Genomic DNA, 27,911 nt, shown 5'->3' on the forward strand with positions numbered 1-27,911 from the left:
ACACACACACACAGACGCGACGACAAACGACAATGCAATAATAATAATAATAATGACAATAATGTACTGAACAATAATGTATTATTATAATAGGTACAGTGTACACACACAACAATAATATATTCCAAAGTGAAATCGCAGTAGTACCTACAGAAAAACGACGACGACGACGATATTGTGCGCCGGCAACCGGCTCGTAATACGCGCACACACGCGCACCAGACCTACCCGTATTTGCGCGCACGCGCACGTCCGCGACACTGCACACTTCAATAAGCTAGCAGTGCGGCGATTTCCCCCACCGGCCGTCCGAAACGCATTTCGTCGCTGCAATACACTTAACATCGTACACTGTACAGTGTTACTATAATACGCCGCCGTTGTACGTACCCACCAGCAGCTACGTACCGCTACAACACGACTGCCGACTGAGCTGTGCGTATCGACGCCAACTAGTTTTCCGTACGCACACGGCGACTGCGACCGGCGACGTCAATCGCACGGCGACCACGACCGCGATCAGCCGTTTCTCTACGTTTCGCCGAGCACCGACTGGAAAACACAGCAAAATATCAATACCACCGCTCTACCGTTGTTATTGCGATAATAATCCAGTACATTATCGTCTCACGCCGAAAATCGTTTTCGTACGGTTTTCCAACTCTTTCTCCGCACGCCGCCGACGAGTTCTCCGGTCGTCGCGTAGCTTTTCGCACACAGCGAATACACACACGGCCATCACCGCAGCAATACCTACATCATGACGACCGACGAATGGGGATACGAAGAGTTTAACGGTAGGTGCACCGAGAGCTCGGCTCGGTTGACAATTGTAATTCATATTTGTATTTGTATTTTTTTGTGTTTTTGTTTTTCTGTTTTAAACGTACGTCAATAATTAACCGCCCACTACGGACTCCCACGGTTTATGTTACATAATTATCATATATTATTATAAATTATAATACCCGAGTATGATAATTATATTGGCTGACAGTCGTGTTGACGGAACCTGTATAATTTTTGTTGTTATATTATTATTCTATTACGTCTTACTTAATAGTATATGTATTATTCGGTTTTGTTGCTGTTTATCGCCACCCGTTCGATTAAAACCAGTTTTTGACCGGGTTCGGTATTGGGCCGTATTAGTGGAAATGGTGGAATATATTTTGTTTTCTCTATTTTGGTTCGATTGTTTCTTTAATTCCGTGTCGAAATTTGACATTATTTGATACGCCGTGCTACTTTATAATTATACCCATTTAACGAAAAACAGAATATATAATTTTGACCGTGGGTATCCTAATTTCTAAATATTTTCCTTGTCATGGTATGACGTAATTCGACGAGCTCAAAAAGTTTCATAACAATTATAATGAAGAAGTTAATTGATGCTTTGAATGTACCAACCATTAACTTGCATATAGATTATCAAACTGTAAGCACATCATTCTTAAAATATATTTAGAAAATCTCGCACAAAATGTCAATACATGGTGGCTATGGCGTTTTTCAAAACATTTTCTTACGTATTTTTCTAGGTATTTCTCGAGTTAAATATATTGAAATGAAAGGTTATGATTATTATACGTATTTAATTAATAAAGGTTGTTAATTAATTTTCCTTTCCAAAGAAAAGTGAAAGCTAACAAATGTCGATGATATAATAATGCATTATTATGTTTGGTACATAATATATATATATATATTTTTACTTAAGTTTATATTCTAGCTTTTTCTCCATAGCTGTAAGTTAACTCTTTTACTAATACATTTTTATCTATTAAGTTATAATATTATGTAAGATAGGTTACAGAGAGGTACAGAGGTTAAATTTACCATTGCTATGCATTTTAGATTTAAAGCGGTGCGATGAATGTATTGATTTTACAATAATGTATATTTTTTTTTTGTTTGTTTATTTATTATTTTTGTCTCGAGACACTTTTTATAAAAGAAAAATGTTTCAATCATACACTTCAAGGATAGTTTCCGGTAGAAAATCGTATCTAAACTTTTCCAAAAAATTTTAAAAATAGCACCCACTCAAAACTAGATTTTGTTTTTTTTGTATGTATTTAAAAAATGATAAGCTGTAAAGATCTGAAATTTTAAGCAAATATTTATATTGACATTTTTTAGACATGGTATGATTTTCAAAATATTTTAGTATTTTTTGCTATTTATATAGACTAATTTTTTACTTTTTCTATAGTTTTTGTTTTTGTTAGTTAATAGAACTGCTTGAAACATATCATAGATACTCAGGCACATATACAAAAAAAATTTCGGGAGGAGTTTACAAAATTCAAAACATCAACAATACAGATTCACAATTTATTTATATACATTTCAAGTTGGAATTTTGATTATATTGAATATTTAACAATGGCGCCACTAATATTTTTTTAAATTATTTTACGCATGTCAAGTATTTATCATTTTTTAGGCCAATCAATTAAAAAAGTAGCTAAATTACAATAATATTGGGGCTTAATATACAAATATTTACTTTACGTGGTCCAAATGACGTTACTGTATTTAAACGAAAAGAAATTCGTAGAAATTTGTAAGTTTTCACAACACGTATATTATTATTTTCTATACAAAATATGATTTTCATAACATTTCGATTATATTTAATCTATTTACACTACGAACCTGTTTACACCGTTCTACGATATTGACATAATATAAGCTAATAATATCACGATCATTAATGAGTAATATATGTGTTTTATTTTTGGAAAAATTATTTCAACCTATTGTAATATATTTTTAATATAGCAAAATGAGTAATTAAAATAATATATTCATGATATAAATTATATTTAGTAATTAAAACTATTTTTACGAAATTATAGAACGCTAGCGACTTTTTTAATTTATTCTTACTGTTTGAAATACTGCCTATACGTCTCTCTTAAATGTTATGGTTTGAGTGTGGGTACGACCTAACCTATCTTAACGCTTTACGTAAATACATATTAAAAACCTGATGGAAAGCTTTGGAAAGTGTACTTAAAGAAAATTGGTATTGTCAGGAATACAGCTATATAGAATACATAAATATTGGGTTTAGTATACTTGTCTGATTACGACGCAAGTAATAATTATAGTGTTATTATTTATAAGAGATGCAATTTTTCAATTTTGTTGTGTGATCGTATTTTGAAGGAAAGAATGCAAATAGTATAAACAAGTAATTAGTCATTTTTCATGTGCAATGTTTATCGTATTAACATTTTTAATTTGAATTTTACTATCGCCGCCATTTGTCATTGTAATTTACCTATTATTCCATGTATTTTACAATATAATATTAATATTTATATATAATATTCTCGCTATTATTTTTAATTTGATATTTTTAACACGAACGACTAAAAAAATATACATATATTTATGTGGCCATGTAGAAGTATAACTTAGAATTTCAGGAAATATTAATGATGACATTTTAATGACACAATCAAGTATTTTTAAATATTTTTTCCTAAATTATATGTGGTACTATAATTTATTATTTATGAATCTAACCTGTTTTTATTCCAAGTTTGAACAATGTATATTATGTAGTTTTTGTAATAAATTTTATTATCGGTAGGTACCTAATGGATACATTTATATAAATTTTTGTGGAATAGTCAATTATTATTGTTGGCAATTATAAAGTAGACAAGTAGTAGTATATTTTAAAACTAAACATAAGGGACCATAAATACTTTTGTATTAACACAATAAAGGTGTATAAAAAACATAATGTATATTATATTATTACCTATGTATGTATGCGTTAAATAAGATAATTTTTATTAAGTTAATGTCTGTAATCAAATGTATACTTAAAAAGACTTTATCATTTGCCAAATTAATAGCAATTTTTTTAATCGTTTAATATTTTATGTTTAGGTTATTAAACCCTCTTCATTTTCACTAAATAATCGTGCGTTGTGATTATTTATAGTTAGATATGTGATTATTGTTATTATTTATTACATTCGTAAGCGATTAAAAATTTATATTAATTATTAACATAATTAAATAATAACATCATCATATAATTAAACAGAACTAGATTTTTAGATTATAAACATGCATTCACATACATACATATACATAATAATATATAAGTTTAGAAACAACAACTACTATACGTTTATACCTAGCTTTAGTATAAATGTTATTAATTGTTGTGCATTGTGTTAGATTAGGGTTTTACTTAGCCCACAAGCAAGCGTTTTGTGTAAAATGTTTGACTCTCTAACAAATTCTGTTGAGATAGGTGTTTACAATACGTAAATATGCTCCTATAATAGGTTGTCATTTGTCAGGCGTATATTGTATATATTATAATAGTTACTTTTCGATGACTACCTATCTTTCAAAATGTTGGTGTTTCGGATGATTAACATTAAGTTAATTAACCATTATATATCATACCTGTAAAATTACACGCCGGTAAAACATTATTTACAAAATAGTATAACGCCCATCAAGTATAGGTATCTATTATATGTTGTTATTAATTCTAGTTTTAAAAATTGAATTACTTTTTCGTCTTAGTAGGTATTTATTTTTTTTATCATGGCGTCGTAAACACTATTTCGATTTATACACAAATACGAGACTCTACGAAATGAATGCATTATTACTTGTTAATTTATTATTATCATCCGTCATAACTATTATTTTAACGATATGCATATTATAATTATTATAACTCTGATCGACTGTAGATTAGAATTTGCATGCCATAATTTTGTTTGTGGAATTTGTTTTATCGGACAAAATTGAAACAAATATACAATTCGTTTTTAACTTTGCAATTTTAAAAAGTGGCGAATAAAAATGACCCATTTAATGACGTAAGAAGCGCTAACTATCAAAGACTTAAATGCATTTGGTTGTTACTCGTCACTAATTTTTTCATGAATACTAGCTAATCTCGACACTCCATAACATATTATGTCCTAATGTTCTCCAAAAGAACGGGAACAAAATCTAAGTATAGGTAAATACAAATTGGTTTCAATTTTCAAATTAAGTATTATTCTTTATTTGGCATTTCAAATTCACGTACTCTCATTAATTAGTATTGTTACACAACATAACATAATATACAGTATATTTGTTCAAATAATTTATAATTATTCTATTTTCAAACATTTTTTAAGACCCATTAATTCTTTACTTTATTGTTTTTTGAATAGTCCATTTTTATTTTCATTAAATTAAATTTGAAGTTATATATCTTCTCAGACTTTGGCGTGTCCAGTGTCCATTAGCACTATTAAAAATAAGTTTAGTAGTGGTGTTTTATGTCAATCGTTGACTTTAATCCGCGACGCATCGTTTCCGTTCGAATTTACTACTGCGAAGGCGGCGAAACACCACGAAACCAATAGAAAAAAAAACAGAGACATTGTACAGTATAACATCTCAGCTTGTCGGATAATATCAGTGTAGAAAAATGACGAATAATTATTTCTGTTAATTACTTATATATTTTATAATGCAGTAAGTACATAATAGGCGAGGCAGCCGTTAAATATGAATCTAATATTGTACCATAATTAATTGGCGTTGTAGCCGATTGAGTAACTATAAACCCGTAACAAATATAGCCTTGGTGATAAAGTACTGCTAAACAAACGGGATATAGTTTAATTAAACGAATTAGGTAAATGTATTACGAATACAGCAACGTACGCTCTTGTGTTAAAAATTGATAAACATCCATTTTAAATATTGTGATGCACCACTGCGTCATCACATACGGTCATGAGAATGTGAGAAGTGAGTTTCGCAACTAGTCGTCTAGTCACTCGGTAATAACAAATTATATATATTTTTATTATTTTATAGATATAAACGCGTATTGAACGCATTGCCACTATACATCACAGTACCTTACTATCTGTAGGCTGTAAACTGTAGTACAATATTATGTTAAAGGTTTGATCAAAAACTGCGCCGTATAGAGTGCTCCAGTAGACCGGAATAAATTTCATAAAGTTTTAGAGAAAACTATCGACAATTTTTTTATGAACACCATCACTGAATGTAAGAGTAGAATACGTGTTAAGTTCATTAATGTATCATTATTTTCCTTTTATGGATGTTGAATAGTATCCGTATTAGTTATCTACTCGTATATACTAATATTATATTTTGGGCAAATGAAAAATTCAATTTCTCATTTATATATATAAAAATTTAATTCTTATTATTAATATTAATTCCGTGACTATTTAAAACCAATTTTACATCCCACGATACTTGTTTGCGGTTTGTGTCTTGTTAGTGTATATTCCAATGAGTGTTGTTAGTAAACACAAACAAAACTAACTTCTTGAAATATCGTTGAGTTAACACGTTTTGTTCAAAAACTTAGTGAATTTTAGACACCTTCGTGTGGCATTTAATTTATAACCACATTATTTGCGAACGGTTCACTTGACGTATAATGTATTTAATACTAATAAATAATAATTTGATTTGTTCAATGATAATTTTTGGTTTTTATCTTCACTTTGTTTTATCTGAGTCCGTTACACCCGAGGTCGCGGTAAACAGACCGCTAAAACGATAATATTATTATGTTTACAACAGGTAGGTTATGGTCGACACGTGCAGTGGATTGTATTTGATACCTATAATATAACAAACACGTTCTATTTTGATGTGTAAAACAAGTTCAGTGTTTTTAACTTGCGAGTTGCTAGTGTAATTCAATATCCTATTACATTTAAGTACACAATCAAATTATGATCTGTTAGATTATTTTACATCAAGATTCAATGTACCATATTATGAATTAATTTAATTTTTGCATAGGTCTAGCACAATTTCTAGAAGAATGCATTATCATTTTATAACTATTTAGTTCACGTCGAGTACAAAGATATTTTACCGTATAGTTATAAATTGTATTATTACTTTTTGTGTCATCAGTGAATTATATACATAAACTCGGTTGTGTATTTATTTCATATTTAATCGTGATATGGGATATCCGGATAAGCTACTAAAGCTCTAATATTAATTTTGTACACTTAATGCTATGTATCATGTTTGTTTTTACATTTGTAAATTATCTATAATATAGGAGTGTAGCCGTATAGGACCTTGACGTTATCGTTTACAAAATTATAACGCTGTAAAAAAAATTGTGACGTGTTTATTGTATAGGTATGACAATTTTAGATGAGTGACAAATCAAACATTTATGATATTTATTTAGCATTCCATATATTTCTTATTCTTTAATCTTACGTAGATACTATCATTGATAAACATACAATACTATTGCATTTAATCAATGGTATTAATTATACCTAACTTTGGAAACGAAGTATTATTACCGACAAATTATATTATATTCGCAAAAAAAAAAAAATATAACAAATATTATTGGAAAAATTATTATAGTTTAATTTGGATAGGTTTACTGTGGAAATAATGATGTATATCGAAGATACTTGATATGTTTTATACAAATTAATAGTTAATTTACACGGCCAACGGTTATTATTTAAGTTGTTGAATAGTGATTGGTACAAGTGTAAAAAAACACTACAATTTTTTATTTATTGTAGGTATGCTAACATTTTTCTACGCAAATTAAGTATAATATTGTGTAATAGTTTAAAATATTTTTTCTAAAAACGTTAAATTTTTGAAGTACTATAATCAATAAACTGATTATAAACGTAAAAAATAAAAAATAATAAAAAATTATAAAGAAAATATGTTGTTTTTCTGAATTGTTGTGACTTGCAAAATTACACCGATTCTCTGATAATATAAGCATAACAATGTTTTATCTGCAGAATGTTGTTATTTTTAGGTTTTGCAATTTAATTCCATTTTATATTAGTGCATAAGTATAGGTTACTTGGACGTATATCGATTAACAAATTACATAATATATAGGTAGTCCAATAAATATCATTTATTTTCAAAAACATTATGGATGTGTACTTACAGCACTTAAAACTCGAAGTCTCGCTCGAAGTTCTAACATACTCGGGCATTGGGTACTATAATAAAGCATAACAATTTAATTTAAATGCATTATTGTATGTTAATGAGTTCTAATTAAAATTTATTGTAAGACCTTTAATATTAAGTTAAGTAACTTTATTTTTTTAGCAAATGATGTATACATGCTGCTTGTTTATAAGTCAAATTCAAACAGATAATAATGTTAAAATTGTATTTGATTTATTTCATTAATATAACCAATGTAAAATGTATAATATCTATCATGTGTCTAAGACTTTTAGTGGTGATTAGTGCAGTTTGATTTAAATTTTATACTATTCATATTTTAGATACTAGATCTAGAAGTTAGACAAGTGTTTTTGATATTAATTTAATTTGTTATTATGTCTGACGATAAAATTTATATCAATTTCTGTTTTAAGTTCATAAGTATAGTTTTTGGTCAATTGGTTTAATTTATTTTAATAGCTATTTCATTTTTATTGATATTTATTACTATTACAAATTCTTTTAAAAAAAAATGTGTTCATAATTATTAATTTATGTACAGTTTTTCGTTAGAAAATATAATGAAATATATTATTTTAAATATCTGTTTGCAAATTAATGAGTAGAATTTGAATGTCCCTCGTTAAATACAAAGTCAATACCATACTGAACAAAATTAGGTTTTAAATAGTAACGAACAATAATTCATGCAAATATTATTTTGTATTGTATAAACTATTATACAAATTAATAAATATATATTTTTTTTTATCTAAGATGAAAATGAAAATGAAAAATAGTACAGTGTACTCAAGGACTAAAAAAAAACCAATCGACCAATAAAACTATATTCTATAATAATATATTATCATTTTTTTTTACACTAAATAAAATCTTCTTTATTGTTGATAGAACAAGGCCAGTGTTACAATAATAATAATAATAACAATAACAACAATAATAATCATATAACATTATAATATGTTGTCAAATTTAACCCATTTGTCTTGGTGAAATATCATATAATTATATTTATATATATATTATTGATTCTTATTTTAAAAAAATTGAACGAGATCTATGGATACTAAAAAATTGAGGAACTCGCTTCTGTTGTAACTTGATCTGCTGTATAGGTTTCATGTGTAGCAGATCTATTTAAATCTATTTAAACGATTATTGGCCACTGTAATATATATGTTTATATAAATTCAACGATAAATCATTGTATAAAAAATACGTCTCTGAGTGAAGGAGATGAGTGGATCAAAGTCAATTTCTATAAGGATAGGTACTTTATTTTATATTTATATTATTAATATTTAATAATTCGATAAGTTTAATTAATTTTTACTAACAATATTGCTTGTACTCTTAACTCTAAGTCTATACTGACGTCTGCCATACTGAATAATGATGAAAAAATAAGTTTGTAATATTTTGAAAATTTAATTGTAAAAAAATAGTGTACGTGATTGTGAAAAGTATTAAGCCTATGATTAATATTTTTTGAATTGCAATATAATAACTAAAATCAACTAATGAAAAATCGTTATTTTTAGTTTAAATATCCCATTTCGTCAAAGTTATTGAACTCTTAAAATGCTAATGTGTATTTGATATTTTTTTTAATTTCTTAAAGTACAATACACGAGGTTTCATGAATTCAATTTTCGTGCTTATTAACAAACATAAATTAAAGAAAAAAAGTAGAACATTTTAAATTCCTAAAAATAGATTAAAAAACCTATTTAAAAAACGGTAATATAAATATTTGGCAAAAACGTATTCCTTTCTGAAATACAACAAAAATAACAAAACAAAAGTAATTTTGTCCAAGACTGGTGTTTCTTAAATATTACCGTTTTCCCGTTGTTTTGTACTAGTTTTTCTTCACGTATTCCATCATCAAGTTAGGTATTGAGAAATTCTTATTCCAAATACTAACTAGATCAAATTGTTTGCCAGAAGTTACTTAATCTAACCTTTAGAGGTGAAAATTGATTAAATTTTCTGTTCTAATAATACATAATATCAGACACACCATTACATATGTAACATTTGTAATACTAATACAATATTCTTGCTCCACTCTGTATTTAAAAATAACGGGATAACTTTTTTTTTGTGAATTTTTCAATAAAAAAAAATATATATACATATATTATTATGGTATTTATATATTGACACATAATGTCTATATTTTATCCATATTATATTAAATCAATCATTCGTGTTGCGAGTCTCATGTTTTCATAAGCTGCACATCTGGTTGTATATTTATAAATACATTGAATGTTTGGTTTTCAATCAACCAATAGTTTTTATAATATCCTTGCAATAAAATTATCCTTTGATCAATCATCTTCGCGAAGTTGTTGTTGGTATTCGTTCAAATAACTTGTTACTTCTCTGCGAATCAGCAAACCAGGTTTTATTAACTGTACACGCGTTTAAAATTATGATTCATCATTTATAATTCAAAACGCCATTAAATTATTCTGTTTGAATAAATGTTTGCATCTTTGAATTTTAAACAGTCATGTCATTGTAACACAACGAAATACAAATATACCTATTTCTTTATCGATTACACTTTATTTTACATTTAAAATTTAATTTTTTTTTTATGAGTTACGTAATTTATTTGTTATCATTTTATCAAGTACTTCAATCTCTATTGTTATGGTATTGTAACGACTACTAAGAAGTATTATTTTCTAATATTATGATATATTAAACATACGTATATAATATTGTCATATGGAGGAATTAAAAATTGAAACTAATCTTTTTCATCCGGTAGACGGAAAATAAACCATTAGAGTAACTGACCTACTTCAATTTCAAATGTATTCAATCGGGTCATATTAATTTCTCATACAATATATAAAAAAAAATGATATTTTAAATTTGGGCAAGACTTTGTAGTGTTATATCAAGTTTCAATTTAGTTGGTTTTGTGTATGAAATTTGCATAATGCTTCCATTAACCTAACCATTTATATCTATCACCTAAATTTCGTATAATATTTTTTAAAACAAACATTATGTATAGGTAGTAGATTTGTGATGTATGAAAATTCCGCAGAGGAAATAAAGTAATAAAAAATATCGTTAATTATTCAAGTAGATTATAATCCTATACGCATTAGGTGCAAAATTAATTTCTCGGGGAATTGAATTGAGTCAATACTCATATATTGACTATATTGAAACTCGATCGTATTAACAAATGAGGTTTTCAATTTCTATTTTTTATTTATATCTATTGACACAAGTGATTATACCAGATATAGAGTTATGTGTTGGTTTTGTTAATATATTGTTTTTGCAAATCCTTATAAATTTGCAAATTAAGTTTTTAAATACTTATGTATTAATCATATAGAATAGATATGTGGACAAATTGGTTAGCATAGAAAGCTGTAATTCATTATTATTACCATACAAAATTAGAAGTATGTGGGCTTTATTTGGCAACTACATAATTTTATTGAGAAATAAATTTGCAGTTGTAAAGATGATATTTTTTTTATTGAATAATTCGAGTGGGATTGATAATACTCACTTCGAGTGATCTTTCGTGTATTTGAGTAGTTTAGGACACATAACATCTACAAAATGTGAGAATAAATAAATCATAAAACAAATTGACTAAATCAAAATATAAACGATTATTGAAATTTAATACTACCTATATAAAATTAAATACATTATTAGATGTATACCTATAGGCTATAACTGCCATAATGGTGTGTTAAAACGTGACTAGTATAATAATTATACAATGCAGATTAGAATTTACATAGGAAGAATGTCATAAAAGAAGACTGTTCGAAACTTTTAAAACCATTGTACGATGAATATTTCGTTTTCTAGGAAATAATATTCGTTATTTTATATCTTTTCAGCTATAATACTATAATGTTAACGAATTATAGATATATACTTCTGCAGAATCTTGATGGTATGACGATATTTTTATTCAAATTAACTAAACAATGTGCTTATAAATATAAATTCTAATCTCGTCAGGAGTGAAATACACCTACAGGCTACAATAATAATAATTTAAAAAAAATTGAATAATTTAAATAACTTTTTGTTGCTTGTTAAAATAATGTTTTATCAAAGCGTAAATCAATCAAATAAGATACATCATCATCATGGCTACACGCATTTGTTTGATGATGTGTGTATGGTATGACAAGGCATGGTGGTAATCCATAATAGATAATATAGTTATACCGTGTATACATAGTATATGAAATGTTAAAAAAAACGTTCAATAAGAGAATTATTTAAATATTGTTCCTGGTATTTAATTATAACTTGTAGGTATATAATATTATGTACGAGTAAAAATGATTTTATTAATTTTTGAGGCTTTGTTATTATATTTTTATTTACCCAATTTTTACTTGAGACATAGGTGCTAGACATAAAAATTAATCCGGTATATTGCCCTTGAGCTACCAATATTTTCAATTATCTTATCAAACTATTATACAATTTTAATTATGCTGGTGTGACCATACAATAAAATAATGTGACGTATTCTTGTGCAGATATAATAGGAAAAAAATTGATAATAATAAGAACAGGTAACATAATATATTAGAGCTAATACTGTATGATAATATAATATACCAATACCTTCATCAAAAAAATAAAAGTATATATAATAACATTCATAATAACTTTGAATTGTCCTTGACTGTCCGATAGTCCGGAACGGGAGAACGTTTAATATAATAATAAAAAAAAGGCAGTTTATATTATAATATAACATCAACGTATATTATATAATGGGAAAAAAAATGTTTTTAAGTCTATTAACTGCATATTAATGTTACAACAAGTTGTTGCCATAAGAAATAATAATTTTAATTCTAATTACCCAAACTATGCTATCGTCGAATTAACCATTTGGTGTTTATTTATTTACGATTCGCTTGATCGATTTTATTGAGACCATTACAATTTTTCTACGTAGTAGAGCTAATTCGTAAGATAAACTATTTTTTTTTATTTGTATTGGAATAAATATAAATTGCTTAAAAATTAACATTAACGATTATTAACATCAATAATTATTTACACTCCTATGATTTTGACTATAAACCGTTGTATGGTAAATTTGAATTATTCTAAATTACAATATCGGTAATAACAATTGTTTTAATTATATATTGTAATTAATTAAATTTATAATATTATATTAAATTGGGATTCATGTCTTTATAAACACTAAAATGTGGTTATATACTTTAGAAGAGAGCATTTATTTTATACTTGTTTTAACTTTTAAAAGTTTGTGTTCAATGACTTGAGGTGGCTTTATAAACTTTGTTTTAGTATTTTTATTTAGTATATAAGTACATTTAGTGTTAAGGGAAAAGTTGTTCATTGTTTTCTTTGTTGAAAATAAAGTATTTACATTAAACTTTTCGTCAATATTGTAATGAAAGTTTATTAATATTAATTTTTATTTGAAATATCATTACCTAACTTTAACAATCACAATTGTTTTTAAACACTTTATTTTTCAACTAATTAAAAAAAGGAATAATTATTAATTTTACAGAAAAAATTATAATTGATGCTATAGGTATTATTCTGTATATAATTATTTTTCATAGACATCATTAATATAGTTTTTTAACATTTTAAAATCATGGTGTGATAAGAAAATATGTTATTAAGTGTTATAATCTTTAATTGAAGCATTTAAGGTATATATTATATAATTTAAAACAAAATTGTGCATTAAAAATAGAAAACATTATTGACTTATTCTTTTTTTTTTTTGATTGGATATACTTGAATTATTTTTTTATTATTTATTTAATTAAATTCAATTTATGTTTAATATTTTTCGAATTATAAACAAAATAATTTTAATTTATTCAGATAAGAAAAAATTGATATTACTTTATATCACGATTTTATATTTTATGTTTTCAAAATATTCTTATAGTACATCATTACACGTTCTAGAAACAGTTACCTAACAAAGTACATTCCATACGTGCAAATAGAGCAATAATAAATAATAATATTATCATATCTAGCTCGTTTTCGTTAAATTCTATTGAACTTAATAGAATGCGAATAATGTTGACATTTTGTAGGCTGCTTTTTTCATTTGTAATATTATTTGTTTTCGAATTTTTATATATGATATGTTAAAAATTTGCCGGAAATTGCTTTCGCGGAATAATGCTAATATAATAATGACGGCATGTATTTAATGCGTGAAAAAATAATTAACTAAATAACACGTTATCGTTATGAGTGTATGGTTAAGTAATGAGTTTATCATTTTTAATTAACTTTTAACCCTATATTATAGTATGACCACGTTTATCTAATTGTGTCGTTTATTTTTTTGTCACGAATAATGCACCTATAATATAGTCATATACTCTCGCATCGCTTCAATTCAATTCGAAACTACTTCGTAAAATTATTATTTATATAGGCGATTTTCGGACACTGAGAAATTGTAAATATAATATTATTTTTGTACTTTACTAAAATATTTTTAACGTATTATATGGCGAAAATAGAGCATACAAATATAGGCAAAGTGTTGAAAGTTTAATTTTGAAAATTTCTGAAATAACATTATTATTAATAATATTTACTTATTAATCTATTATGTGAATTGGCTTGTATTCCAAAATAAACTTTTATCAATTAAAAAACTGTTATGCAAAATAACATTTATTTTACTGACGTCAATTGAGATGTTATAAATAATATAAAGATTTTGGTAAATAGTAAGATATATAATTAAATGATTTATATACAGCCATATGATATACCTAGTATACGTCTTAATATATAAGATATACTTATGTTTAAATAATATTACATATGATACGCAATATTACTTTCTAATTCTTGTCAATTTATTATTATATATTTATAAAGTAATAGAATACTTAAATTATAACGACACGAGTAATACTTACTTAAAAGTTACATATACTTTTCGAGTAAACGATACGCATGGAAATGGAGAACCGAAAATAAAAATATATTTAACATTATGTAACGAAAATTCTTCGGAAAGAAAGGGAAGATACAACTGTAGATTTGATCGTGGAGATGCCAGGGCAACTGGATGATTTTCGATCAGCAAAACTAAGAATGAAAAAGGATATACAGACATACAGTAGATTAATATAGTTCATGACGTCAAATTGAGTTTGTTTTCTGAGTAAGGATAGTCATATATATTGTAGGCCAATAAAACGCGAGTTGTGGTGGGGGAGGGGTAGCGATTAGGGGTAACGATTGTCTACATTTTAGAACGGGCATGAGGAATCGTTAATAAATAAATATTATATTTTATTTATTTCATAAATCGTACTAAGTGAACCCAGTCATTAACGTCAATAAAGAATACGCAATAATGTTCCATTTTTAGTAAATTACTTACTTAACACAGAAATAATTATCTATTACGTGTACACACTACACTATACACACATCCATCGATATCATTATGGTAATACAATATAGCTTATGCGTTTTTAACACCTTCTCGTCGCACGAAACAGCCTTGACGGTGCTTAATAGTGCCGATTGGCATATCGTTTAAATCGTGATCGTCCTGGCTAGGTATATTATTATAATTCATAATACTGACCATCGCACTCGGATGCTTCCGATAATTGCCCGTTTCGCAGAATTTCTAAAACACGTTTCGATCGGTCGTAGAACACGGTTTTGTAATACATTTGGTGTATCCCACGTGCTCGGATCGTGATCGGAATCATCGCTATCGGCCTATCCGCCGATAAATCACTATTATTGATATCATCGTAACTTTTGTACCCGAGATACACCAATGTGACTCGTACAACTGTTACCACACATGCGTATCATCACGACGGTCGTCCAGCATTTTTAATTTTGGCGAATCGTACGGACTGTGTAGTGTCTGTTCAATTTGAAAATTTTATCGTACAGCTGTTTAGGAGGTTTAACTACAAGAAGGAGACGTGTGTGATGTTCAACGGCTGCGGCCAAAATGAAAGGGTTTCGACGTGGATAGTACAACGTGTATCATTATTATATTGTCGTCAGACCAACGAGCGAAAAACAAATTTCAATCGTTGCAGGTATACACACAATGTTGATGAGAGAAATTTTTTTTTTACGTTCTTCGCATTCATTAATTATATAGCTGTGTAGATCATAGGTACTATATAATACCTATAGTACCTACGCTCGTACACATACCTACGCACGCTCACCGCGTACATATAATTTTTCTTTTACGTCTCGAATTATTGTACGTTGCCCTGTGGTTGGCTCAATGTTTTTTTGGATTGCAATTTGAATACCGCGGGCTTGACGAGTCGGCGTGAAAGCCAAACGATTTGCGAGGCCACAGGCGGTGTACCCGTAATATTACGCTTCGCAGTCCGAACCGCTCCACCTGTTGTCGGTAACCGGTTATTATAAGTACATATCGTACGTCAAAATACGATATTAATCATGATGCGATGTGTTTTTTTTTTGTTCCTGCGAAAAAAAACTGCAAATAATAATAATAATAATAAACTCGGTTGAAAATAAGTTGTAAATTATAGTTGCACGGTATTTGTAAGACGTGTAAACAATATCGGTTAGAGCTGGATAATAACCACGCAGTTGATGCCTTAAAAATCTAATAAAAACAAAATAAATATATTTTGGTTAGACGGCATGAAAACAAATTGGCCTAACGTCAAGTCCATAAATTCTTCAATAGTTTTGGTAGGTAATGTGTGTTAAGCAATTCGATATTCATATGAAAATAGACAAAATGATAAAGATGTAAATATAAGATTTTCTTGACGAATAACTTTCGATTCTATTGAAATTGGTTATGACTTTTACTGGCTTAAAATGTAATGTCCACATTATAATAAAATGTCAAGGCTGACGTCGTATTAATTATTATCATTGGTCATTTTAAAAATTTATATTAATTGAGGAAGCGAGAAATTAATCACTAAATTATCTTATACAACTCTGTCGCATACGTTGTTCTCATTATATTTGCGTGAACTGTTGTTGGGTGTCGATTCTTTATTCCAAATGGGTTGTTTCGAATTAAATTGGGTTTAAATAATTGCAAGCAAATGCTGCTCATATTTTGGTAAAATATAAAAGTAGAGTTAAAAATACAATAAAGTCTAATTTCGAGAATCAGGATGTTTTTAGAAAATTATAAACATATTTAATAATAATATGTTTTTCTATTTTGATTTTCTCGTGTTTTAGAATTGATGACGTTGTGTACAATAAATAAAATTACTCGTTGTTTTAGTTGACCGTTAAATTGTTTTTAAATAAAATTATACACACATCCATATATTATAGAATAAAAAATGTATGTTTGCATTAGTTGTGTAAATATTAAATTATGTTTAACTTATCTGTTAATTATTCTTTTCTCTCATATAAGTCATAATGATTAATGAAACCTTTTACTATATGTACTTATCAGTTATTATTATATAGATTAATACTTAGGTCTTTATTGCAATATGTTAATTTCATTACTATGACTTATGAGTCTATGAATTTACACTGTGCACTAAGCACTACAAAGGATTTAAATGGAAAGCAAGATAATTTCGTAAAAATAAGTATAATAACTTTCACGACTGAGTATCAAAAATGAATATTATTGCTTTTAAATATTTAAAAATAAAATTCAATGTGTGAGATTGATATGACCACGATAGTACTGTATTATTAATTTTATATTTATTTTGTTTTTTCTCTGATTTGTCTATAAAGTTACTAAACCATACAGTATACATGCTATACTAACAAAATTATTTGCATCACTTATAATTTAAAATTACACAGATAAGAAGTACTATCGATCCTAGTTTAACCGTCGATCTTGAATTTTGTTGTGCGTAAAACTTGATAAGGTTAAAATTGATTTTTCTTAAAGAAAGCACTTCTAAGTACAATTGAAAAACTAACAGTCCTCTCGGTCTCCGTTCCAAGTTTAAAAACCAGTGTGAAGTTTACTTACCGGTTTTATCGATATCATAACATCAAATATTTTGTTTTTATTTTGATGCAATACTCACACGAATATATTTTTGTCAAGCAATTAAAAAAACATTATAAACAGGAAACTAGTTTTGCGATTTTTTTAATGAGCCCAAGGGTCATTATTTTAACAAATCGCAACAGGAAAATTAATAGTAGGTATGAAAAACAACTGGATACTTTTGTGTAATGATGTTTAGTAATATTACTTGGAATTAAAGTTACAGAATTGGGTTTTTACGTTGCATAGAATAAATTATATTTGTTTTTAACATTCTATTTTGTGTTATTTAAAAATCAGTAATAGTAATTTTATAAAAAAAAATGTTGTTATTCATTTATTAATTGTTATAAATTAATTTTCTTGTTCTAGGACCAATGGTCTGGCCAAAATTATTTCCACAAGCCGGTGGTTTATTACAATCACCAGTTAACATTGAAACTTCGAAGTCTACCAACGACATGACCCTTAAGTGCAAACCTTTGTACTGGAATTACTGCCCTGAAATGTGCACAAAAATTATCAACACCGGATATGGTTGGAAAGTGGATGCTACCGGTGGTGAAGGATCAGGTATTTTTCAATATTTGCATATTTTAGTACATTGAAAATAATAATAATAGTTACGAGTATCTAAATAACGCCGTGTAATGGTTGTACTAAAATTATTAGCAATTCACCTTTCAACAATAACTGTAAAGTTTTTTTCACCATAACAATATGATAATATATTAGTTAACTAATATTACAATACCGCCTTTATTTCAAAAACAATGTTCATAATCGCCTAACTTATATAGATATGAGATTTAATTTAATTAAAAGACGTGTATCGTTAGGTATTTTATGTGTTACAACACATTCGATACAAAGAAAGAACCAATTACTAATAAAATTTACTCCATAAATGTTAAGTTTGTTAAGATTGAAAGTGTAATATGAAATAAAATAGTTTTACTTTGTATTTTGGATGAAGAATTTTTGAGATTAAGTTTTCTCACGAATATGTTTTTCTTTTTTTAGAACTCTCTGGCGGTCCATTGGGACATAAGTACAAATTGGAACAGTTTCATTGCCACTGGGGATGTACAAGCTCCAAGGGATCAGAACACACTGTTGATGGAATGCCTTATGCGGGCGAGGTTAGTGTATTTCGAAAATTTAACAATATGCTTTTTATAATATCTTAATCCATATTGCACTAAAGATAATACCTCTTGGTATTACTACATTAATGAACACAATAAAATGTGTCAGTCCACCTATTCTCGTGTTCAAACGACCCTGTCCGTGATGAGTGATGACAAACGAAATATTTTCCTTACCTACTCAATAGATTCCCCGTTATGGGCCTCTGCCTGTTTCTCTTTCGAGTTTTATTGTTATTCATTTGTTATGGTGAAACCATTGTTTTTATACGAGTGTATATTTTCAATAGTCATTTGCTTTTATTGTCTATTTTTCTATTGATGTTTATGATATTTGATATTTTTCTATTGATGATATTGCATGGTGTGCAGTCGTTTACATAATATTAGTATTGCAATGATTTTATAACAAGAGATCAAATTCAATTTTTGGTGGACAATATTTCGTTATTTCACTCAACACATTTACATAAAACCTAAATTCATCAGATGCTGTTAGTTGTACGTATTAATTTATGAATTTTAAATGTTTCAGTTACACCTTGTCCACTGGAATTGTGATAAATACAATTCATTTTCCGAAGCCATTGCACATCCAGATGGTTTGGCTGTGCTAGGAGTGTTCTTACAGGTATTTAAAATAATCCACACGCCACACGGTGTGATATATATATTTATATATATATTGGTAATTGAGAACTTCCTCAAAAGTTATGCATGGTTTACGGGCGCAACTGGTTAAATAGATTTAGGTCTGTCCACTCTCGGCTCTATTATAAAAAACATAATAATGCATCTTACGTTTTACACTTGTACGTTTGCTGTTAGTTTCTGTACTTTGTGTATGCCAAATTATAGTTATGGTGCCGAGTCTGGGGCTGATCTACCATATTTTAAATACATGACACGGTAGTATTTAGATACTTGTTATTGTTTATTTTTTTTTAAATTTTTACTAGCATTGGGTAGATACATTGAAACGGATCAACTTCAGCCACCAATTTAGGATTAATCTGTCGATTGATCTTTAAAACACTTGTACCTGTCTAATTATAGATCGGTCCAAGTCGGGGAAATTAGAAATTTTTAACGGGTCCTCCAAATAGAATACCGTGCAAACTTCTGATGAATGGGTCTGTTTAAGACTCCGCGTGAGTACCTCACAGTATATCTTGTCTGTCGCAGACGACAGACACATTGAGTGTTATCGAATCTGGGACATAAATCCCATATTATATAGTTTAGGAATTATTATTGTTAAACTATTATCATTTATTACATTTTAATGATTCGACATTTTATAATAATTGACTTGTTTTAAAGCATTAATAATCATATCTGTGTGTGGTTGTATGAATTTTTTAGGCTGGAACCGAATCTCACGATGAATTGGAAAAAATTGTTTCATTGATCCCACAGGTTGCCTTACGAAACCAAACTGCTGAAATAACCAATTCCATCAATCCAAAAAATTTGTTGCCTGGTAATTAATAATTTTCCCTAAATTACTATTAATAACTATCAATAAAACACACACAATAATATATACGAGTATATATATAATACACATTTTGATGATCATGGTAACTATTGTTTGAAAAATAAACCATATACTCACGAACAGTATTCACCTAGGTACCCACACATACACATGAACACTATGCCAATATGCTTTTGCATAATATTGTTTGCGTACTTCACTTTCAGAGGACGTAACTTACTGGACATATCATGGTTCACTGACCACTCCACCATGTTCAGAATGCGTTACATGGATTATGTTCAAGAACCCCCTAGAAGTCTCCGAAAAACAAGTAAATATATTAAATACTATATATATATTTCATCGTTAATAAACAATGTACAATTTATACAAGCTTTATATCATCATCATATGGCTTCATAACTGTAAAAGTTATAACGACTACCGTCAGTGTTATAACATTTTCTCGGTCTTTAAATATTTCCTTTCAGTCAAATAATTACCAATTTCATTAGGTCTTGCTGTTTTACATTCATTCATCTATCCATCTATCAATTTAATCTTTGGCGTTCTTCTATAGTCTATACCTAACCAATATACTTTCGTCTACGTTTTTAATGCTTAATTTTTTGCTAACAGTTATGAAGTGAGTTTTAATAACCAACATCAATATTGATGCGGTATTTCGTGTTAATCGAATTATCATCGCCAAATAGTCATAATACACATAATATTTTATAATTTAATTTATCGTACTTTTACGCCATTTAATGTGCAATACGTAGGTACTTAACGTAGACTAGACTAAAATATATTATACTAGTCTTAGCTTTTCAAGTTGAATGGAAGTGACGTACGCGTCAAGAGTTTATCATAATATATGCTTTTATTATAGTTATAATTTAGGTACAGTACTTATTATTTTTTCATTACTTCGATACTTTATCTTGCGTCTTAAATATGATTAATTTAATATGCGTTTATCCTTTGGCATAATATTTCTATTATTATTTGTCTTATAGTGGGTTTTACCTCATAAAAATTTGTAATTTTGCTGTTTGCGTAAATAATTATGTGGAAAAATATTTTTTAAATTAATACTTGACTTTTTTCAATATTATTGGAGTTATATCCCAATAATATAATTAATTAATTAAATATTTGTATTAACCATTAAAATTTCTTTAAATTGAATTTAAATTTTATGCAAATTAATTAGTATACTCGGCTATTAAAATTGAAAGCAATTATCTACCGCTTTGAAAATTATTCCAAATAGAGCTGTTTATATAACTATTATAATTAAATTTATTGATCAATTATATAATGTGAAGGTATTATGCATGATTAAATAATTTGAAGACAAATAATTATGTTGTGCCTGTCTTAGTTTTTAAAATACTTATCTAGAATTAATACTTATAAAATATAGTTTTTAGTTGGGTTATGCTATTTAAACAGGTTCTATTAATTTTTTACTACATATTAGATTGACTTATGTTTAAAGTTTAAATATATTACTCAAGCAATATTTATATTTTACAATATATGTATACATATACAAATAAAAAAAAAAAAATATAAAGATTTATTATATTATATTTTTAATTATTCATTTTACAGTCATATTTTACTATTTTTAAGATAATTAAAATAATTAAGTATTTCATTAGTTACTAGTGTTATGAGCTGTGTCTTATGAATACAATAATTTTAATTATTTCCTCATGGAATTATTACTAAACATTTTAAAACTATATAATAATGTCAAGTTTTTCCGTTGTTATTTATTTTATCTACATTTTGTTTTAATCATCATTTATCTTTAAAATTATCTGTACGAATATCGATTATTATTTATTCGTCCTTTATTAGTAATAATATTATGATAAACACCTCCTGTAACGATAACATTTAACATGTATTTTATTACATAGATTAATCCATTTTAAATATTAAAATAATATACCATATCATATTAAACCATTCATTTAGATTTCTAAATTTTGATAAATACTTGTATAATGTGTTTTACGTCAGTACCCATAGTTATTATTTAAATGTTTTTAGTCATTGAGATTGAGCCAATGTCACAAGAAATTAATTGGCTATGTGTATACTGGGTGATTTTTTTTATCGAACGACACTCCTCATTACAAAATGTATTGACGTTTTTGAAATATTTGTTTTATATAATTTCCAGTCTAAATAAAATAAATATTTTTTAATATTTTTCATTATTATGTTTATTTAAGTTTTTTACTTTTTTGAACGACAATATACATTTTTAAATTCATATTTTGGAGTTTTTTGATTCACAAAATCTAAAATCGAACTTTAATCGAAAGTTAATAAAGTTTAAATCGAAGTTTATGAGTTTTAAGTTAGCGGAGTGGTGTGGTACGGGGATACCAGCAAAATAATAGTATACTACTCCGCTCTCTTAAACTTTAAATAGTTATAAGTTTTATAATTGATTAACTACTCGTTTGAATTTAGATTTGTATGAATCGAAATATTTCGAAAAATATTTTGCTTCTGAATAAGTAATTAATAATGTATGTTGTCATGAAAAAAAAGAATATTAATTTTTTTTTTGTTTATTTCGACTCAAAATTATGTAAAAAAAACTATTTTCAAAAACGTTAATAGATTTTGAAATAATAAGTATTGTTCGATGAAAGAATCACCCTGTATGAATAAAAAAACATTAATTAGGCCTTCAATAAACATTATTTATATTTAATATTTGCTGATTAGTGAATTATTAAGAAATAACTTTCGGCTTTAATTAGTTTTTATTTGTTTTTTAAATTATTTTTTAATGTGTGAAATGAAACTGGAATGAAGTTGCAAAACAAATAAATCAATTTATTTTTTATCTAAGTCGTAATTTAAATTAATAAGATTCTAGGTTTGAGCGTTTAAAAGTTAAACGTGTTAAAGCATGTCCAAATTGATAATCAGTTAATAGTTCATCACGATTACACTACATTTGTGTGTCTATAAAAAAATAAATGTTATCCATCATTATATTTAAGAAATTGAGAAATAAATAGTTTATAGTTTGCTTGTAACTTAACACAATTTAAAATAAAATAATTTGTATATTAATGATGTGCTATAATAATCGTTTCTATATGGATTTAATTCAATTTCTTCTATACTTTGATCACTGCGTTTAGGTTGCCTATTCTCTTACGCCTTCTTATAAAATGTAGTTTGTGATTAAAAAGTTAAGAACCGTGACAGGTACTTCTTGTCTGTATCCTGAAGTGCCAATTATTGACCTTGGTCGTTGGCAGTGCTATGTGTCAAATATCTATCGACAAATTCATAATATAAACATAATAATTAATACCATTCAAATAATATATTATTTCAATCATTGTTTTCATACTATTTTGTATATACTATTTAAAAAAAAAAAGATAATAATAAAAATAAACTCATGTTTGAGTTAAAGTACTTCTATGTATATTGTATGTGTGTGTAAGTCGAGTCATTAAGTACTGGTAACTACTGATATCGCATACTTACACTATAATATTATTGCTTTTATGTATACCTGACATAAACTTAACATTTTTTTTTTTTTTTTATTTAACCATTTCATAGTTATCAGCTAAACAAGGTTAATAACGTTATAAATTGCTCATTGTTAATACATTAACTATAATAGCGAAATACGCGTACAATATAGATAATCGATCAAAACTAAACTCAATTGACAATGCTGTTGTAATCTTTGTAACAAGAAGACGTAGAAATTAATTTGAAATAATATATTAATGGCGAATCGACAATAATATATATATATATATACATATCGTTTGTCTCACACTCCCTACACATTATTCGTATCCATATATTTCTCTCATAGTCCTTACTGGTTTTAAATAATTAATGTACATTTAAAAAAATATTCCAATAATTATTATTTAAACAGTAACGACTGATAGTATGGGTAAATAAATTGCAAATAATGTATATACAACATATTTTTACAAATTAGCGTGTGCATATCAACATCATCTAAAACGGATCCATTTATTTACAAAGGATTAAAATGTACAATTGCTACGATAAAGTTATTAGCGTCATAGTCGATGGGAAATAAATTACGACAGTTGTGAAAAATCTATTTACACTTAATGTTTAAAATTAAGTAGTAACAGTATACTCAATACAATTTAATTCTCTTGGGTATAATTTTTTTTTTTTAAGTGAATTTGAAGTATTTTATGGCAACCACACAAATTATGCAATTAAAAAATAGTATGAAATTAAATTTTAATTATTATTGCGTTGTAAAACTGTGCAGTGACAATACAATGTGTAATTTAATAGTTTAAAACACGAATGAGCATTATAAAGAGATAATAAGTGATGACAATTATTAAAGAAAGATAGCGCTATATGACTACTTAACATTTTTATGGTCCCTCAAACTAAAGATAAAGAAGTGTATATGTATATTTAACCACTAGTATAAGGCATGTTCCAATATTTACTCGGTGAATAGCGATTAGAAAAAAAATCAAGAAACTACATATTTGTAATAATGAAACAGACCAATGTGAACTTTTTTTTTTTAATTATTTATTTATGAGTTATGGTGCTGTTTGTGTCGATCATACCGCATTGTGGTATACACGTGTACAGAGTCCAAATAAAGTTTCATATTAAACAGGTTCTATCGTAAAAAAAAAATATGACCGATAGTTGCGTAACTTATATTATGGCGATACGACAATTTCTTAAAAATTTAAATACAATGATTATATATATCTCTTGCGTATAGACAATAAGAAACATGTACATTATCTTGTAGGGCTTGAGACGTCTAATGGAGCAGCTTACCTTCCCGAGCTCCCTTTGTCCCAATTTATGGTTATATGGGCTACGGAGAGGGTGGTGAGCTTATTATAATACTTATACAGTTCTTCGCCTTGTTTGTTTTTATTAATTAAGTACTGTATTTTTTCTAATTCATATTTTATCATATATATGTTTTTGGCTGGTTACAACTTTTTTTTCGTAATCCTTGTTGATTTCTTGTTATTATGTTAAAACGTGATGATTTTGCGTTGCAGTTTCTATGATCCTATGTAGGTTGCTACTAGGAAGTATAATTACGTTACCATAGTTACCAAACAATATAATGTATCCGGGAAATTTGGATAAATATTGTTTTTTAAGGTTATTGAGGTTTCCCCTAGCAACTGACGCATAATATAATTCCGTTACCATAGCAACCTCATTTAAACATATATTTAAAATAATAATTTTAAAAATATGACGTAGTACAATGTTTTTCTGAACATTGGAATGAATCAAGTAGCACGCTACGGGTTTTTTTTTCAATGAATATTGATAAATTAATATATTAGTCACGATAACGTGTATTTTTAAGCCCAGTGTTCTCGTTTACTCAAAGTAAACCAAAATATTTGGTGAGACATTTATAATTGCTATATGTTACACCTAATTGGGTAGTTGTACGATTGTATCTTTTTTTTATACTAGTACTAATAATACAATTTTTTAACTAATAAAAACACAAATTACACCAATTACTTAGTCACTCGGTTTTTAGAAACGATAGATTTATGATAATAATAATAATAATAATAATAAATTAAATCTTAAAATTGAATTTGTCTGTAATTACACGTATTTCCCTTCTTACTCGAAGGCCAAAATTAATTGGCTACTTACAGAATTAGGACTAACTGGTAATGAACCTATTATTATATTTATAGTATACATTATTTCCATGATAAATTGTGAAATAATTTTTTTTGGATAATTGAATCATGCAGATTTCTTCTGTATGTTATGTCTGACTGTAGTACTCTACAGTTTAATACATTTTGAATGTCTACATTATATCAAATCATGAACAGTTATACAATACAATTAATAATAGAGGAAATGATAATAGTAATATGTAAATAATAAATAGTAACAATGACGAAATATAAATATATCAATAAGGTAATTAATTAATGATACAACATTTTAAAAACTTAATAATAATATAGTAATCGCAAATAATTATTAAATATATAGCTGAATTTTCTATTTATATATTTCGTTTAAAAGAATAATTATAATATTGGCTAATAAACCTCTTCGATGATGCTCAAAAATAGTTTTAGAAGAATTTCGGTGGTTTAAATTTATTTATACAAATCATAAGGGAGTTTTCGGTGGAATTTACTTATTTAAAACATTTAATTCCCCCTTTCAATCAGTGCTCGCGGACTAAATATTTCTGGTCACTTCACAAGTTTGAAATCCTGACACCCAAACCTAAATTTGACATTCACGCCTTTTCGTCTTCGCCCAATATCGAGCATAAGTTGTTTTTTGTTTCTAATACACTGACGTTTCTGTTCACAGCTGAACGCGTTCAGAAGCATGAGGACATGGACACCCGAAGAATGTTGCTCGGAAGCGCACGGAGGACCTCAGCTGGTCAACAACTACAGGCCGCCACTGCCACTTGGAAACAGAGTGCTTAGAGAGTGCGGTGCCATGTGAGACGAACACGTTGGACAAGCATATTATTATATTTTGTATTTATTGTCTGATTAAATTATTGGCCGCCATCGCCAAACACACCTGATCGACGACCTCAGCAAGAAACCACCGCCATCACCAGCACCAGAAGCTAACGTATACGGAATGATTTATTTAAAAAAATGTTTTTCCTTTTTTTACGCGTTTCTAAATATAATATTATATTATAATAATATGCACAATCGACGAACGTCATTATTTTTATTATTATTATTATATTAATACTTCGCAACGCGATTTTATAATATTTTTTTTCTATTTTAATCATTTATAATTATTATACTTATAAGTATACATATATATACATATATATATTATATAGATAGCTGTATAATATTATACGCATTATATGACTAACAAGTGGGTCCACCTTAACATTTTTTTTTTCGTAATCGTAATATAACGTTATTGAGAGTGTTTGTTTTTTTTTTTAAATTATATTAATTTTTTTTTTTATCATTCTATATACGATTTATTATACGATTTATCTATATTATATATTTTATTACTATAATAATATTGTGTAATACATGGTACGTATATTTTGAACGAAATTACTAAGTAGTTTTTTAAATACAAATATACAGAGTTTTGGTTTATTTATTTCACGTGA

General features: G+C 27.2%; 1 protein-coding gene across 1 annotated transcript; it reads left to right on the forward strand.

Moving 5' to 3' along the window:
• Window positions 1-351: 351 nt before the first annotated feature.
• Window positions 352-27,911, forward strand: LOC132920304 (carbonic anhydrase 2). The gene is made up of 7 exons (XM_060982579.1): window positions 352-797; window positions 18,452-18,652; window positions 19,103-19,221; window positions 19,763-19,858; window positions 20,593-20,710; window positions 20,935-21,041; window positions 27,119-27,911. The coding sequence occupies exons 1-7, from the start codon at window positions 761-763 to the stop codon at window positions 27,257-27,259; spliced, it is 819 nt and encodes a 272-aa protein (XP_060838562.1). The 5' UTR covers window positions 352-760; the 3' UTR covers window positions 27,260-27,911.

The sequence above is a fragment of the Rhopalosiphum padi genome, chromosome 2 (assembly GCF_020882245.1).
Source record: "Rhopalosiphum padi isolate XX-2018 chromosome 2, ASM2088224v1, whole genome shotgun sequence".
Lineage (NCBI taxonomy): Eukaryota > Metazoa > Arthropoda > Insecta > Hemiptera > Aphididae > Rhopalosiphum > Rhopalosiphum padi.